Source organism: Bombus pascuorum, chromosome 3 (assembly GCF_905332965.1).
Source record: "Bombus pascuorum chromosome 3, iyBomPasc1.1, whole genome shotgun sequence".
NCBI lineage: Eukaryota > Metazoa > Arthropoda > Insecta > Hymenoptera > Apidae > Bombus > Bombus pascuorum.
Genome location: NC_083490.1, coordinates 6,026,693 through 6,043,135, shown reverse-complemented (window position 1 = coordinate 6,043,135; position 16,443 = coordinate 6,026,693). Strand labels below are relative to the sequence as shown.

The 16,443-nt window shown below is 36.6% G+C and overlaps 1 protein-coding gene and 1 long non-coding RNA gene across 6 annotated transcripts; one reads left to right on the top strand and one right to left on the bottom strand.

The window, feature by feature from the left end:
• Positions 1-812: 812 nt before the first annotated feature.
• On the bottom strand, positions 813-16,324 carry LOC132905194 (uncharacterized). Of its 5 annotated transcripts, XM_060956227.1 has the most exons (9): positions 14,571-16,324; positions 12,068-14,453; positions 10,885-11,837; positions 8,275-8,787; positions 6,545-6,778; positions 5,241-5,398; positions 4,548-4,948; positions 3,757-3,834; positions 813-1,223 (listed from the first exon to the last, which is right to left on the bottom strand). In XM_060956227.1, the coding sequence occupies exons 4-9, from the start codon at positions 8,644-8,646 to the stop codon at positions 1,081-1,083; spliced, it is 1,386 nt and encodes a 461-aa protein (XP_060812210.1). In that variant the 5' UTR covers positions 8,647-8,787; positions 10,885-11,837; positions 12,068-14,453; positions 14,571-16,324; the 3' UTR covers positions 813-1,080. The 5 variants fall into 5 exon arrangements, with proteins under 5 accessions (XP_060812210.1, XP_060812212.1, XP_060812209.1 ...); XM_060956229.1 differs by lacking the exons at positions 12,068-14,453; positions 14,571-16,324 and having other exon boundaries at positions 10,885-11,365; positions 11,433-11,951; XM_060956226.1 differs by lacking the exons at positions 12,068-14,453; positions 14,571-16,324 and having other exon boundaries at positions 10,885-11,579; positions 11,676-11,951.
• On the top strand, positions 5,315-7,396 carry LOC132905202 (uncharacterized). The gene is made up of 3 exons (XR_009657757.1): positions 5,315-5,441; positions 5,732-6,809; positions 6,908-7,396. It is a non-coding gene; the product is annotated as an uncharacterized LOC132905202 (long non-coding RNA).
• Positions 16,325-16,443: the final 119 nt, after the last annotated feature.

The following is a 16,443-nucleotide window of genomic DNA, read 5'->3' as shown; positions in this document are numbered from 1 at the left end:
AACTTCATTAATTTTCTTTCTAGTTAATAAGAACATAAATAAATAAAATAATACAAATAAATAAAGAATCGATTAGCTAAAAATCCGAGCATTTTGAAATTACAGGTCTCGGAAATTCATTTACAAAATAAGAAGTGATGCATTTCTGCAAGCAGAGAAACGATGGGCAAATGTGCTATTAAATCTTTGGATAATATTTGGATAAAAAATCATAGGTAATTATAAAAACCATTCAACTACTATTATATGAACGTTCCACTTATGAGTTCTATTCTTTGACAAGTTCGGATAAATAGAGTTCTACTGTAGTACGTAATCTGTAATCAATAATAGCCATGTGTAAACAGTAGTGTAGTATATTTGAATAACGCCACAGCCTTTTTGAAAGATACGCGAATATTATAAAAATGACTATAAATCTGTCTAGATATTGTTCTCAATGTTTAGACATTTATAATCCTCTCATTTTACCATTTAGGTAGGAGATGTAAATATTATGTTATAAAACATAACTATGTATATATCTGGGATTCTTTAAATAGGTTTTCAAGCTTTTAGATTTGTTCCACTGCGCGGCAAAATCTAAAACTAACTGCGTCTCAATAAGAAAAAGCTGCAAAGGTGATAATCGCGAGGAAATGAGTCATTGATAAAAAAGAAACGAAGAATTGTTTTCAATGTAATGTACGATTGAATTTTAACATAGAAAAGGGCAGCAGTTTCATCAATGTATTATTCGCATGATCTTCCTTGTAGGTATAATTGAAATCTCGATAATCAAGGTATAATGATGAAAAGAAAAAGAAGACATATAAAAAATGGATCGTACCTTTATTATAATTTCTTGCGAAATTCGCCTCCAGTTGCTATATTTTGATTTGTTATCGAAATAATCGTGCATAGCTTCCACAATGAGAGAAGCTAATAAAAAGATCTCCAACGAAGCTTACACGTTTTATTATCAACAATAACAAAACAAGCGAACAGAAAACGAAGTTCGCCTGATGGTTATCTAATCTAAGAATGTAGAAAAGCAGTCCTTTTATCGGACATTTATTTGAATGTGTGTCTGGAAAATTATCAATACATCATCCCGGGATGAGCTGCTCGTTGAAAGAATACGTTCGGATTTGCTGATAGAGTTGTGTACAAATTTCCTGCGTCTTCCGGCCTCAAATACATGCCTGGTGGTAAGACGAACGTCTCCATCGGTGCATGAACATCTGTAAAATATATTTATTTCTCAGTGAATTCGTGTAACGATCATTCATAATCGTGGAAATAGTCAGCAAGGACTCGTATTACATTATCAAAGTAATTTTAAGATTTACCCACAAATTCTATTTTTCATAGGAATAGAATTTACGTATTTTTAAAATATGACTAAGAAACTTGACAGCTGGATGGCAATTTGTTATCCGTTTTTACGTCCTGCCAAAACACGGTGTTAATTTCCGGTAACAATGAAAAGGTCGCGTGCTCGCTTATCCTTCCGGCCGTGTTAAGCAGTGGAGCGTAATTTTCACGATAAACGTATTTATATTTGGTGTTACATTTCTATATTTTATTCGTACTCGTATTATTTTATCTTCGTTTTAACCGTGCTTAGGTTCTGCAAATATTTATGACAGGCTTCAGGAGATTACATGCGAAATGCTGACACAAAATCTCCATTAAGCAGAGGCACAATTGTTTCGTACACGTAACCGCATTTCAAAGTGGGTCACACCTGTCACGTTGCTCACAAACTTGTGATTATTCGAAAGTTTCTTGTTACGGGAGAGTAATTTTATTATTTTTGAAATTGTGTTGTCACGAAGGACCAATGGAAACAGAAAAAGTCGGCCAGCAACTTTTAATAAGATGTCTATTTCTGGAATCGTGGAAAAAGTTCTTAGAAATTTTAAACCGGAGTAGTATAATACTTGTAACTTTTATTAGACAAATAGGTGGATATTAAGACTTATTATTATCGCAGTAAAGAGATTAGAAAGTGGCTATAATATGTAGCAATAAGATTTATACGTTTAAAAAAGACTTTTGACATAGGAATTTAATTATCACCTTTGATCAGCTAGTGGATAATATTTTTCCTTGCTCCTTCAAATTAAAAGAGAGATACAAAAGGGCAAGCAGATACCGTTGTTTCGTAAAAAACTGAAGAATATTTCTAGCGAAATCTCAATCAAACTTTTTACGCAACGGCAATTGATTTATAAACTTAATCGAAAGTTCGAAAAACGATGTAGCTGAATATTATGATAACTAGAACCGGTGTCATAAACGAGCGGATGGTTTATGCCTGGCAGGCTAGTGACCTCTGCCTCGCAATATGTAGTATAATACACGCCCTACTCGTAATAATGGACATTACGATAAAGAGATATATTACGAAGCTAACACATTTACTTGAAACATTTCCTTCTTAAAAAGAGATATTATTCGACAATTTAAATTTTCCTTTTCCAAAAAGTAGCTACGTACAGCATATTTCATCGATGGCAACCGCGACTATAGAATCGTTTTTCTCTTCTCGTATCCTAAGATAATAGATTGTTATCTCCATATTATATTATCTGCATAAAAACAATACTTAATTATCTATATAAAAGCTAACTTGTCAAACCTTGTTTCCTTACTGATGGATCAATCGCATGGGATAAATTGGATCAAAGCATTATCATAAATTGGATGAAGAATCAGTTTTCTAAATAAAACTCTTATTTACCCCCTTTATCTTTCGTATCAGGTATCGCTATAAGAAAAACCGACTATTCCTCTACTCGAAAGTTTTCTCATCCGGACGATCTAATTTACAAAATGTGGAATTTGTAATTTAGAGCGGTATCTGCGACAATGTACGTTCAATGATTCATGCTCCAATACTGTTATATTTAGAGGAAAATGTTGACTAGCTGTTACCTACGAAAGTGGAGAATTTGTTTTCTCCTTTGTCGAAAAAAGTTCAATCAGCCACCACCAACAACAGGTCACCGATTAACTAGCGTCGTCTGATCTAACGGGATTTGTTTCCCCTTCCACATTAATTCTCGGAGAAGCGCTTGACCTCCGCCTCGAAACTTTCTCCCTCTCCACCTTTCCAGTAAGAGGTTTTTCCTCCCTTTCGTTCGTTCGTTCCTCGAGGTGAAGGTCGCCAGAGGCGACGCCGTAACGGAGGAAAAGTTTGGACGGGGAATTTACCGAGAGAATCAACTGAGGTATTTCCGGGACTACTGTAATATCTGTGGTATTTTTCTTCCTTGATTACCATGATCGGGTACCAAAATTATCAGTTTGTGCTTGGTATGTTCGATTTAAATAAAATATGTATCCATTGGCTTAGCGTTAGCTCGATTAAACATTAGGCATATTAAATTATTGATAATATAATATCGAAAGATCTTTAGGTTTTGATATCCAAAACACTGTACAAAAGAATTTTTAATCGTTCTATCGGTAGGAAAATTTTTAGATCGATAAAATTGCATTTTCTTTCCATTGAAGATCCGCAATAAATTATATATCTCATGTATCACAAGAGAGGAATTGGCGAGTAATACCGCGAATATTCTGTGTATTACCGACAATGTATATATCTTATTGTATAAATTTTCATGCTATTACTTTAATTACGTGTTTCCTAGGCTGTATTTCCTAATACAACTAACGCTCTGCAACTAAAATGATATATAGCTTAGGTTGTTACAAACATAAATGCTGATACTTTACAATTAGCTAATTTCTAGAGGAACTTACCGTCGGAGTATATGGGGCTTCCACCATGCCTGCAGGCAGTGCATCCAGGTATAGCGGATGAAACTAATGCCACGCGATCTGCAATCAAAGGCATCAATAATATATGCACTATTATACCAATGGTAAAAACACTAACAATTAGTACTAATTGATTTTCATTAAATTCGAGTTGATATAATTTTAACGTACATTCCTGTCGTAAACCGTATAAGATTTAACACTGTTTACACGCAAGAAAAATTTTAATTCTAAAATTTTACTTTTTAATAGCTCGTCGTAACACGTACGCACGTACAATAGCTTCGCTGTATTAATTAAACTTTAATTAATCATTTTCTTTCTTCGTATATAGTTTTACGATCGGTTGAAATGGATAAAACATGACGAACACGCTGATACTGTGCGAAGTGATCGAAACGGAACGACGTTTGAGCGAGCTACAAGAAACGGTGGATGCGTGCATGAAAACGCAGGTGAAATTTGCTCGTTTGATAAAAAAAACATAGTGAAATCAGCACGACGCTCAATTTCAACATTTGGAAAGTATTATTCGTAAAATAAACAAAAAAAAAAGCGAAGTAATACGAAATTTCTTGCTATAATAAAATTTTACGATACGCATTTTGGCTAAATACTCGTGATTTTTGTTTTTCTTAATTAACGACGTTACTAACAGATTCTGTACGCCGAGGAGGCGTTAATAAATAGCTTAGCGGTAACGCTTTAATTGGTGAAAATGTCTTCAATTACATACACGTAACAAGCCAAAGAATACACAACTATGAACGTACCGCCGCTGTGATAATGCATCTTTCTCTTTAAAGAAGCTTCAGCTGGCTTGAAGTGGAAGAAGGAAGGCGAGTAACGGCTGCCAGGAAGCGAGCTCAAAGCATCGTCTCGATCACGAATCACCGTTGCGGAAGCTTCTCGACCGAGGGCAGCTAACTGCCGACCCTTCGGCAGGAACATCGTCAGGAACACGAGAAGGGAAGTAGTCAATAAACCATAAGCTAGCCAGGCTTCTCTGTCACTCTCCGTCGAGGCAGCCACTGAACCGATCGCACTCGATATCCAAATCGGAAGCGATAAACCAACAGCCAAGCCAATAAATGCTGCTTCCCGGTTGTTGTCTCGAACGCCGCGTGCTCGAACTGCTAAACAAGCTACTGCAACCAACAGCGCGCCCGGATATCTGAAAACCGATCGTCCGATCTTCAATGCGTCACCTTCAAAATTTCATTCGGAATTTACGTTTCTATAGATTTGGAAAAATTATCTTTCTTTCGTTTTTATATCGATAGCGTGTTAAAGCCGGATAAGTTTCCTTCGAGTTATAGGAAGATTAGAATCGTACAAGTCTGGAAATATTTCCTAACAACTTTCCATTGCAACGATGTAATTTCAATTCATAGCCGGATGGCAAGTGTCATTTTTAAAACCGTGAAATATTGTCGATGGAAGAGGTTTACATTTCAAAAGTTTACCCGAGGGAAGCCACTATCTGTCCAAGAGGAGTTTTGCAACAGGACATTGGAGAGTTTTGTCCTGTATTTTGTACCTGAACCACCGTAGGTGGTTCGCCGTAAAACCATTGTCCAATGATAGCTACCTGCACGAGCACGGCGAATCCCAATACTAGTGCCTGTAACACAGAGGACGAACATACACCATATATTAACGTTCGCGTATGTGGTACACGTATATAAGCTGTATTTCAATAGAGTCTTGAAAAATGTATTGAATGGGCATCGGGCTTTGACCGATTAACGATGAATCGCTGTAATTATTACGATGGTATTCTTAATTAACATTCTTAACGCTTGTCAGTCACATTATAATTTATTGATGAACGAGCAGTTCCCCGCCATGTTCAAGGTTCTATTAAACGATCGCGATTATAAACGAAGAATTATTATAGGAGGAAAAGAGATGCGGTTGATTTTTCTAACAGATTATTTTATAAATTGCTTTCTAGTTTTTAACGTCGCTTCCTTCGATGCATATAATCACACCTATCGATAAAAAGCAACAGAAGAAAATCCGTTGAATCCGTTAGGCGAGGCAGAAAATGTCGGAGATATTAATATTATTCAACGAACGGCAAGGCATGCTTAACGACCACAACAGCTGCATTTACTGCTATTAGTAGCGGGCGTTACTACTGCGTTACTTTTCATTCAGATCCCGTCCCGCACGTACAAATAGTCGATCGAGATCGACATCCGGATCTCCGACACGGCGAAATAAGAAAAATCCCGTGCATCCTTCGTGAGAGTTGTTCCACGAGTTTCTGCGAGCCGTTTTCTAAGGCTGTATTCACACTGGCTAGGACAAGAACTTTCGATTGTGTTTCAATCGCCTTACGGTCGGGCATTGGATGAATGGCATAGAAAGTAACACTATACAAAATTAAAGAAACATCTCTACCTTTCGTTGGAAACGACGTATAAATTTAGACAAACTACGAACCGCGGTAGAAATAATAGATTCTACGCTCCTTTTTTTAATAGTATGCACAATGAACTGTTGGCTAATTTTACAAAAATAAGATATCTCCCTACACCTTAAATATGACGTATTACTCAACTGTAAGTAAATCGTAAAATAGAAAATTATTAAACAGCGAGCGAAAAAAGAGAGTCTTTTGTCGAAAAAATGTTAAGTTTACTTTCCTTTCGATGAATTTTGAATTCATCTTACCTACGCAATGGAAAACTTACATTGTTCTTACGTTGCAATGTATTTTGCAATGTAATGTATTAAGATTCTGAATCGTTATCAAACTTACTTGATAAGGTGCTGGTAGATAAACTCCACTATTTAACGAGAGCAGGAACACGCATTTAACCAGCAAGGCTGCAAATACAAGAGCAGCAGGTAAGCCGACTAATCTAAATGCAGCGCATGACAGAGGGTTTTGACTGAGGGAGGCTGCTGCTGAGAGTCCTGCCAGGAGGAAAAGGCCTAAAAGTAGAGCTTGTCCCAGAAATAAATGTCGTCTGTTTGGCGCGGTTACCCTTGCCTGGAAAATTTCATTAAATGTTATGTTATTTGTATTCTTATGGCGAAGATAATTTTTACACCGACTATTTTTGTAGTATTGACGAAACGTATTCTAAGAGCATAATTTACATAATATACGATTTTGTAGGACAGAAATTCTGGGAGAATAATGTAAGTAAGTAGTAAACGGCGGCGTCTCACGCGAGAAAATCAGCATGCTCTAATTTTTCTTCCTTAACGAAGGAAACCTCGATATGGCAAACAGAAAGTACCTCGATGTATGTTTCTAAGGTAAAATCTCCTTGTTTATCCGCGTTTGTCCTATTAATGTTCGACAAGCTAGAAAGATAAGATAAGAATTGTTGCATGTCAGACTTTTCGCAAAGTGAATCTTTACATGCCGCGATATAATCATACATAGATAAATTATAATTACGCGGGTTAATTTCACCAATTAGACTAACTAATAAAGCAGCCATACGTATCTGTTAAAATAAACATAGAACCCTTAGCGATGCATGCAACTACATGCATATGTTTGATAAAATGAATTAAATTAATTGTTGCTTTGATTTACGCTAATATTTCATTTCTCGTTTGTGAGAATATTAAATAAAAGAGAAAGGACGAGCAGTAATTGGTTCTGAGAACATTTGATCGGGAATACCCCCCTGTCTTGCAATTTAAATTTGAGAGAATGACGATCAACGTTAAAATCCTTGGCAGCATAATGACGCTATTAAAGATAGTATAGACATCAAAGCTATCAAAGGCTTTCCTGGTGGCTCCTGTTCAATGGAGTGTATCGATACGAGCAGACGACACGACTAGGAGAAATAGGCAGTCGACATGCAAACTAGGCCTAGGTCTCGGCGAAATTGCGAGCGTGCTGGTTATTGGAGCTTGTCGAAGTATGAACGAAAACAATTACCATAAATTCTTGTATACATTTCCACGTACTATCGAGAGGAAAAGAGATAAAGATTTCTTTCTAAGCTCTATTAATCCGGTGCTTCCTCAAATTTCAATTATAGATGCTTATACGACCGCGAAAATACGTTTCACGCTATCGCACGCGATCGGTTCAATTGGTAACAAGCTCTTTCCGCTTTTTTTTTAGCGCTTGTAAAACAAAACGTCTTTGCGCTCTATTTCCGGTAGTGAAACCGTCGAATTATAAATTGTATGTCACCACGACGCTTGCATTTTAAAATAATACCCTTCGCGATTTACATTTATAATCTTTACAAATACCTTTTTATTTTTTTAAATGAAAACCATTGAGAAGCGTAAAGCGATTACGCGATATACAAGTAATCTACAATGGACGAGAAAGAAGCTAGGATCGACCGCGCATAGATTTAACGAAATTTTTATAAACGCTGTTTTTCGATAAATAAATCGTACATTTCTCTATTTTCACCAGCGAACTATCGTTTCTCTGATCTTCGGTTGAATTTGCGATCGACCGAGATCGGTTTGAAAAAGGTTGGTTGTAAAGGTAAACGAACCGACCTTGAGCAGTACGAAAACCTCGAAGCCAGCCATGAGGAGCATCGTGGCTGCGCTGAGGGCCGCCAGAGGAAGAGCCCAGGGTCGTTGTCTGAGCAAGGACCTCGAGTACGGCCGAGTATCGACCTCGATCTCCTGGTTCTTCTTTCCAGGAGGCATTTTGAACACCGAAACCGTCCTGTTCGGTGCTGGAACGCTGATGACACTCGCTACACTGGCCAGACCGTTCTTGTCCATCGCTACGTCGCTAGGTACCAGGAAGAATTCAGTCGACAACTCGTAGTCCTTCGAGGCTTGAGCTCGTATCGCCGTAGTTCCGGTTGGACCAAGCCAACTCGCTGTGGCCCACGACAAGATAATCGGGCTCAGTCTCATCGCGTCATCCGTACTTCCGTGGTTATCTCTGTATGGCTCTGTATGGCTCCAAGTTTCTGTAGCGTCACCGGGACATGCACCGTTTCCTGCGTAAGCGCATCCTTATGCGCCCGCCTCCCTTTCCTCCGAAGAATGGCACACCTGTAATTACGATTCGCCTCGGTAATTAAGCCTTGTCGGTTCATTTGATTAGATTTAGTGCCTGGGTAAAAGTGAGCACCGGTTTTAATCAGGAACTGCTTGGAAATCGCACTAACGCGCGTCGCTAATAATCAAACCAACAAATGGAAAATTGCTTTTCTCTTGAAGAAAATATAGACCGTACGTTGTATACTCGTTCTTCCGTCATACTTCGCAAATTATACTGCTAGTACAGATTTTTACATTTCCTTCTGGGAAGTTATATAAATTAAAGATTTACATTGTGACGTAAATGAGATATTTCTAATTTATCTCGTTTTTACCACCACGAGCTCTTGGATCATCTCGCTACAAGTATAACATAACAATCGCGATAACGATATTCAAAAACTGATACTTGTATTATAACTAAATACACGTGGAGAAAGAATTCATCATTTCCCCAATTACTATAACAATAGGCTATAACTATTTTTAAAGCAAACGTTTACCGCAGAAAAATTCTTTACAAACAATTTTGAAAATAACCAGTGCTAATAGAAGCAAATAAAACCGCAGCCTATTCTGTACGAGAGCCAGGCATGACCAGTCCGCAGGCATTCACGGAGTCTAACACCATTAATTATTATGAACAGGGTCAGCGGTAAGTAGAGTGAAGCATAGACTGAGTAAAACCAGAGTAAAACCTGTAAAAACAGGTATCACGGTGCACATTACTGTAATCGATTTAACATTGAATTATACGAATATTAACTATGACTTTGTATTTAATCGTGATAATAAATGAACCTTTCAAGTGTCGATCATTGTCTGTCTTCGATATCTCGACGATACTGCTTGCCACACATTTCTTCCTCGTATCAACTTCTTTGAACGATAATGTTATCTTTTCTTTCTTTTTTACTTTAATTATAAACACTATCAAAATTATAACAAAACACAATTACGAAGTAGATTCGAAAGTCTTTTTGTATCCTTAGGGAATGTTTTTCGTATCGAATAATTCGATGCAACGAAGGTCAACGAACACTATGCAAGTTGTTCCAAGATCTTCGATACTAAATGATATTTTCTGTCAGAGCATGGACCAGTTCTCTGATGGGACAAGTCAGTGGAGTGGCCACGAAGCGCGCGTTGTGGGAGCCAAACTCCGACTAAGTCAACAAGCATTCTCGAGGGAGAAACTGGAAGCAGACTGGAGTTCCGTTCTGGAGGTGAAGCCTATCCGTTACGGAGGAGCCAGGGAGATGGTGATGACGATGCTGAGGTAGTAGTGGCATACGGCAGGAGCGGATCCACGCAAACCTTTCCAATAGAGTTTTCTTTTTCTATCGAATAGTTTAAATAATAGAATATCAATATTTTGCTAAAAATGATACAAACTGTTACGCCAAAATTGAGTACCGAATTATGAACGAGCGATACTTCTTACTTACAATTACTTGATGAAACATTTTAGGTAAGAATCGTAGTTGGATACTTGTTCATCCTCTATATTTTTAAATCTTCATTACATAGATGCTATTTTTGGCATAAAAAATATGAGTTCATCGAATTGTTGGACTGATGAATAAAGGTTTATAATTCGATATAATTATACATATACATATATATATATATGTACAAAATAGAAACTTCGGTAATGTTTTTAACAATTCATTTTTATGAAAGAAAATTTTACTTCGTATGATGTGCGTGCTATTTCATGTAAATTATACGTGTAATGAAATATAGTATAATTATAGCGAATACAGTATAAATAGGTATACGATATTTAGAGGTCTAATAAAGAAACATTATTGCATATATATAGAATAGTTGCAGTAAGAAACAAGAAATTCGGAAGATCATCTCGACGAATGAATTGACTTGCCTCTCATGAATTCTAATTGGCTGGCTTTATTATCGTGAACAGGTCTATTTTATCGAGACAGATTCGATCTGATCCGCCCCTGACAAGATGAGAGAAGAAGCCGTGTGGAATAAAAGAGAAATAGAGAGAAGGATCGGAATGAAAGAAAGAAAAAGAAAGAAGCTGGTCCTCCGACGTCGAGGACCGGACCCAGCGACACATTTACATATCGTACGTGTAATAACCTCGAAAAAGATTTAACAATGGTCCCGGGACGGTTCTTCTCAGTTGCAAAGAAGAGGAAAGAGGCGAGTGTACGGCTTGGTGGATAAATGTTTAACGAGTTTCTGTGCATTCTTAAACTACGAAAAATGGCAAATATTCTCACGGACAGATCCACGGTCTTCTTTTTTATTACGAAATTCACTGTAAAAAGAATTGTAATAATTTTATTTTCAATCCAGTCGTCTTGGTATATAATAAATATAATGTAATAAGTATATAATAAAATAGCCAATGATATATAACGACAGTTTGAAAGGAAAGATCTTCGTTAAAAGAAGAGCAAGTAGTTATATACGATCGGATAAAACTCTTACTCGACGCTAGTAGTGAAAATTATTTACCTTGGCCTAGAAATTGCTTATAAAATTATTCGTAGCTGATGAAAGTGATAACAGAGGTTTTGTTTCTGAATCTAAGCGGCGCGTCCTATTTGAGCTCGAACTAGATAATATGTAAGTAATATGTAGGCGGTCGGGCGTCACAGATCAATGATTGTTTGTGCACATACCTTCGGTAGCCATACACGATCAATCCCTTGCAACCAAGGTTCGATGAACTCTACCTCGAAAACCGGCCAAACCGTTTGCACGTTTGGTTCGGGTGGCTCAACTTGGTTGATAGTAAGTTCGAACACGTCTTACGTTTCTTACGTTTCCTGAAAACAATGATTCCAAACACAGAGCTCGCCAGATAAAAATCTTGAAATTCGAATGCATCAGTGCCTAGAATTTCCATCATTTCCGCTACTAACGTATACTCGACGGACACCACATTTTAATGGCGTTTAACTCGATGCAGTTTACTTTAGCGATCCAAGTCATCGCCTATATGTTTAAAAGTAGAAGTCAACTTTTAGTACTACAATTATGGATGCACTTATCCAAAGTATCCATTAATCCGTGGGAAGCTATAACTAAAAATAAAAAAAATATAACTCGTACTCGTTCCTCTTCTATAATTTTATGCAATATGCGGAGGACATGTCTAACATAGTTTAATGATTTCAACATTGTTTTATGCGAATTAATTCTTTTTTAATACGATTAAAGATTTTCGATACATATGCCCGCACCTTTTTTATATGTTCCGCAATAATGCTACCGACAAACCGGCTTCAACCGGAAACATAAATATTAAACTTACCAAATTTGACACAAAGCTTTGCAGCGTACCTCGCAAGACTTGGAGGCCAGTTTTTCTACGTTTATTCGAGGTTTGAACATGCTTTACGTCCTTCTCGTTATTCGAAGCAAACATCAGTCGACGAAGACATGTTGCATTTACGATATATCCCCAGGTACGATACAATCTGTATCATTCTGATGAAATTATACGTATTAAAGCTATACAAAGTACATCGGCAACGATGTTTCTTGAAAATAAAATCATATATGAAAAAAATTATATTTGTTTCATAATGTACAAAAATCATAGAGCGTAGATAATATCTCCACGTGAATTACGTTCAATTTCTCGCTAAGTAAGAATTCATTAAAACAAAAAGAATTCGCCGATTTCTTCAACTAAATTCCTTTCTCGATAATAACTGCCGTACTGGCAGACCCGACTGTTAGAAATGAGATTTACATCCTTATGGGTTGCAGTTTCAGAACAGCTTTACTAAGAGAAACGTCTTAACCATTGAGACAAGGGAAAAATCGATAGAACAATAGACGCTGTCAAAGACAACGAACAACGAAAATCTTTCTTCGAGGCTAGTGTATACAAATGCGTACGATGTACAATGTCTCGCAATGGCCACACCCGGTCACTTTCTCCGCCAAAGCCAAAGTCATTCTTGTACCGTAAGTTACTATGCTTAATGACGCAAGCTACCCACGCTCGATCTAATGCGAAGCACGGTGATCCGCTTTCCTCCTGGTACGTCGGCCAACCATGGAATGTAATTTACAAGCTCCGACGGATAAGAAAAAAGGATAATTAAGACGCGACTCTTTAACTGCAAAAAGCGGAAGATCGAGTCGTATGACGGCCCTGACCGAATTTCTTTGCACTTGAACGTCATTCCCCGAAGGGATCGAAGCTTTTAAAAGTTCCTCGATCGCAAGATAAATCGACTATCGCAACTAAATTGTTACGATTATCGTCTGTAATCTATTATATCGTAACTAACTTAGTAAATCACTTCGTCACAATTTAATTGTATTTATAATCGTACAGTATATTTGATCATTCTGTTCGCTAATTAATCCGATTGATATCGCAGTTGCAACCCAATTATTCCTATGAATTATAACGTTTCGTTTCTATTAATATTTTTTTCGAAATCGTGTAACTTATAAACGCAACCCAACGAAAAATGATTGGTGTTACGAATTCATAAATACTCGATAAATCAAAGCACGTATTACTAAATCATTCGAAAGTTGCTGCACGAAGGATTACCTTTATGCGAAAGAAGCTGTCGAGCGTGGTGAACGCGAAATTCCTTCCTCCACCCGAGGAACCCTAAATGATGCGGAGCACCGAACTCTCGGTATTGCAGTAAGAGAAGAGAGAAGTCGCTTGCAACCGGTTTCAACAAACTAAAGCTAAATAAAGTCATGTAGCGGCGCGAACGAAGGAAATCGTTCTGCCGATAATTGCGCCCTCGAAAAACTTTTCGAGCTTATTCACAAAATAATGACTATTCGCCGCGTAATATTTCGAAAGGGCAATCGTCGTTATTGGCTATCCGTCTACGTAATTGCCACGGTTATCTTTTACGTATATAAATCTGTGCGTATTAATTACAACGTATCGCGCGAGTATACTAAAAAAATATTTCGTACAAGCGCAAAGAGTTAAAAACTATATACATTGGTCTTTTGAAATATCGAAAACATTTTATATTACGATATAAAATATAAAATTTGTTTTAATGTTCAACACTGAACGCCAGTCGTCGATGATACATAAATATTTAGTTGGATAATAATATGATAAATGACAGATTCGACTACAATACGAAATGGGCGTTCTTCGTATTCCAGAATTAATTATCAAGGAACAAGTTCTTAGGATAATTAATAACAATTCCCTCAAGCGATACCAGTGATCGATCAAGAAGCAAACATTCTTTCGCAACTCACCCCCTTGTCTATTCTTCGCCTCGTCGGGTTTGATACGTTGATAAGTCGACCCTTCCACGGCGATTCATTTGAATATAAATCCGGCTGTCTACACACGTTGAAAGTCTCACGAACGAAGAACGAAGAGAAGGATGGCGAACCAAGAGGACAGGAACAAGTCGAATGAAGAAAGGAAGAAGAAAGAGACGAAATGAAGAATTCTTTTTTCGTTGCACACTGTAACCGCAAACCGCGGTGGTCGGCCATGCAAGATATTTTTTATTCACCTTATTTTGGGTTCCTCTGCGCGTATAATATTTTTTATCTCGTTTTGATACACACGCTCACACACACGAATAGAGTTTACAAGCATATTTGCAGTATCTTTGGAACTTATTCCTTCGGAGGATCGTTGAAGTTAATGTGAAATATATGAGATTGTCGTGACATTTACGCATCTGCAAAGTACAAAAAATTATATTTATTTTAGTTATTATTATTAGAAAATCTAATTAACAATTAAAGTGACAATTTTGTAAATCTCATAAAGAAACTCAAAGTTGGTATGTACGTACACATTTATTTATACATACTCTCTCCTATACACGATGTCGAAGAAAACGAAAAACATAAACTTGTAACTCAAGGATACAACGTTGTTTCGTAAGTTCAATGACCCAATGGCATGGAAGACTAAAAATGCGAGTGTATAAAATTTTTTTTGTTTCTGCCTACCGTTAGTCATTTACATATACAGTCGGTGTAGTCATACTGTGATGTAATAGATTCGGAAATAAAATATTTGTAAATATAAGTTTATAATTTGTATATAAATTAATTTTTGTAAACATAATTTTAAAGCAATAAATCAATGTGGCGAAAGAAACGAATTCATAAAGAAGAACAAATAACCTAAAAAAGATACAAAAATATATTATGCGAATACTTTTAAACGTATACTATTTATACAGTTAAGAAAACTCGAAATAAATGTAAATATTCTATTAAAAATAACAACAATTACACAATTATTTATTACAAAACCAGTTACATAAAATTAATGCGAATGACATACACTGGAAGATAGCAAAAACGTTTCAAAGATAAATGAGTTAACGAATATAAAAGCAATACGTTCAAAGAAGCTACGGCCCAATAAAGAATTTCTCTTGACCACGAATTTTAAAAAACGTCTGTATATTCACAGTACACGATAAAAGGGTAAAAAGGCTTTTAAAAAGGGCGACTATTATTTTATTCTGCGCGTGAGTGCATTGTTAAAGGAGACTTTTATTACCTCTGCCAAGGACGAAAGCTCACCACGTAATCTCAGGGAAAGCCTATATGGAGTCGCCAACATTTACATCTTTACATACATATTACACGAAGGGTACGTGCACATAAGACCGCAATGCGCGTGTCTACGTGCGCTTACGATGGAGTAACGATATTTATTATATGTCGGCTATGAATTATGGGCCGTTAACTTTGCCTTCGTGACGCGGCCCTTCGCCTCGCGACCGACCAGCCTACGAATCCGCCACTCTGACTGCACAAAAATACACATGCACATGCCTCGTGTATTCCTTCCAAGCGAAAAGTTTGCCTTTAACCAAGCGGTTCATTTGCACGAATTAATTGAATTTCTTTGAATGAAACGTTAGATCGGTAAACGGATCTATAATCCATACATGACCCGACTGAGGTCGAAATATAAAAATTTTGAATGCTAGAAATGTTTGCAATTCACGATATGTAAAAGCGTATGCGACAATTGAAACACCGTCGACATAGGTTTTTTAATATAAAGTTCGTGGGAAAGGCGAGGCACATATGGCGCTTAAAACAGCTTTAACGGTAAATTTACGAGCTTGATAAAAAATGTGATATTAAATGCTCATTAACATGATAATATGGAAACGGTATGTTCATCCAGCTTCTTTGCCATGTACTGATTTTCAATTTGGTTTTTTAAGAATTGCTTCCTCTACGACTAGATCAGTGAATATAACCTAATGCGATTACTTTAGATTACTTTGGAAACATCGTATCTAGTTTTGATTTCTTTTGATTAAATGATTTTATCTTTCATAAATTATCATGTCTAACTGTATTACAGAAACATTACACAAGAAATCTCAGATAAAATCATACATCCATATAATGCTTTCTTATAAAGTTAATGCCCGTTCAACGATAAATAAAAGCAAATTTCCTAAATAATATTTAAAGGACATAATATTAATTATTAATACATGTAGATATAGGTAAAAATTAATTTAAATTTGTTAAAAAATAATTTGACGAATGTTTTCGAAAAATATTTCTTTATAAATTATAAAAGCAAGTATCGAATCTTTATGACTTTAACTAATAGAATGCAAAGGTTGCAATTTACTGAATCGAGGAGAAGTAATGAAACCACATCTGTGATCACAAAATATGTAT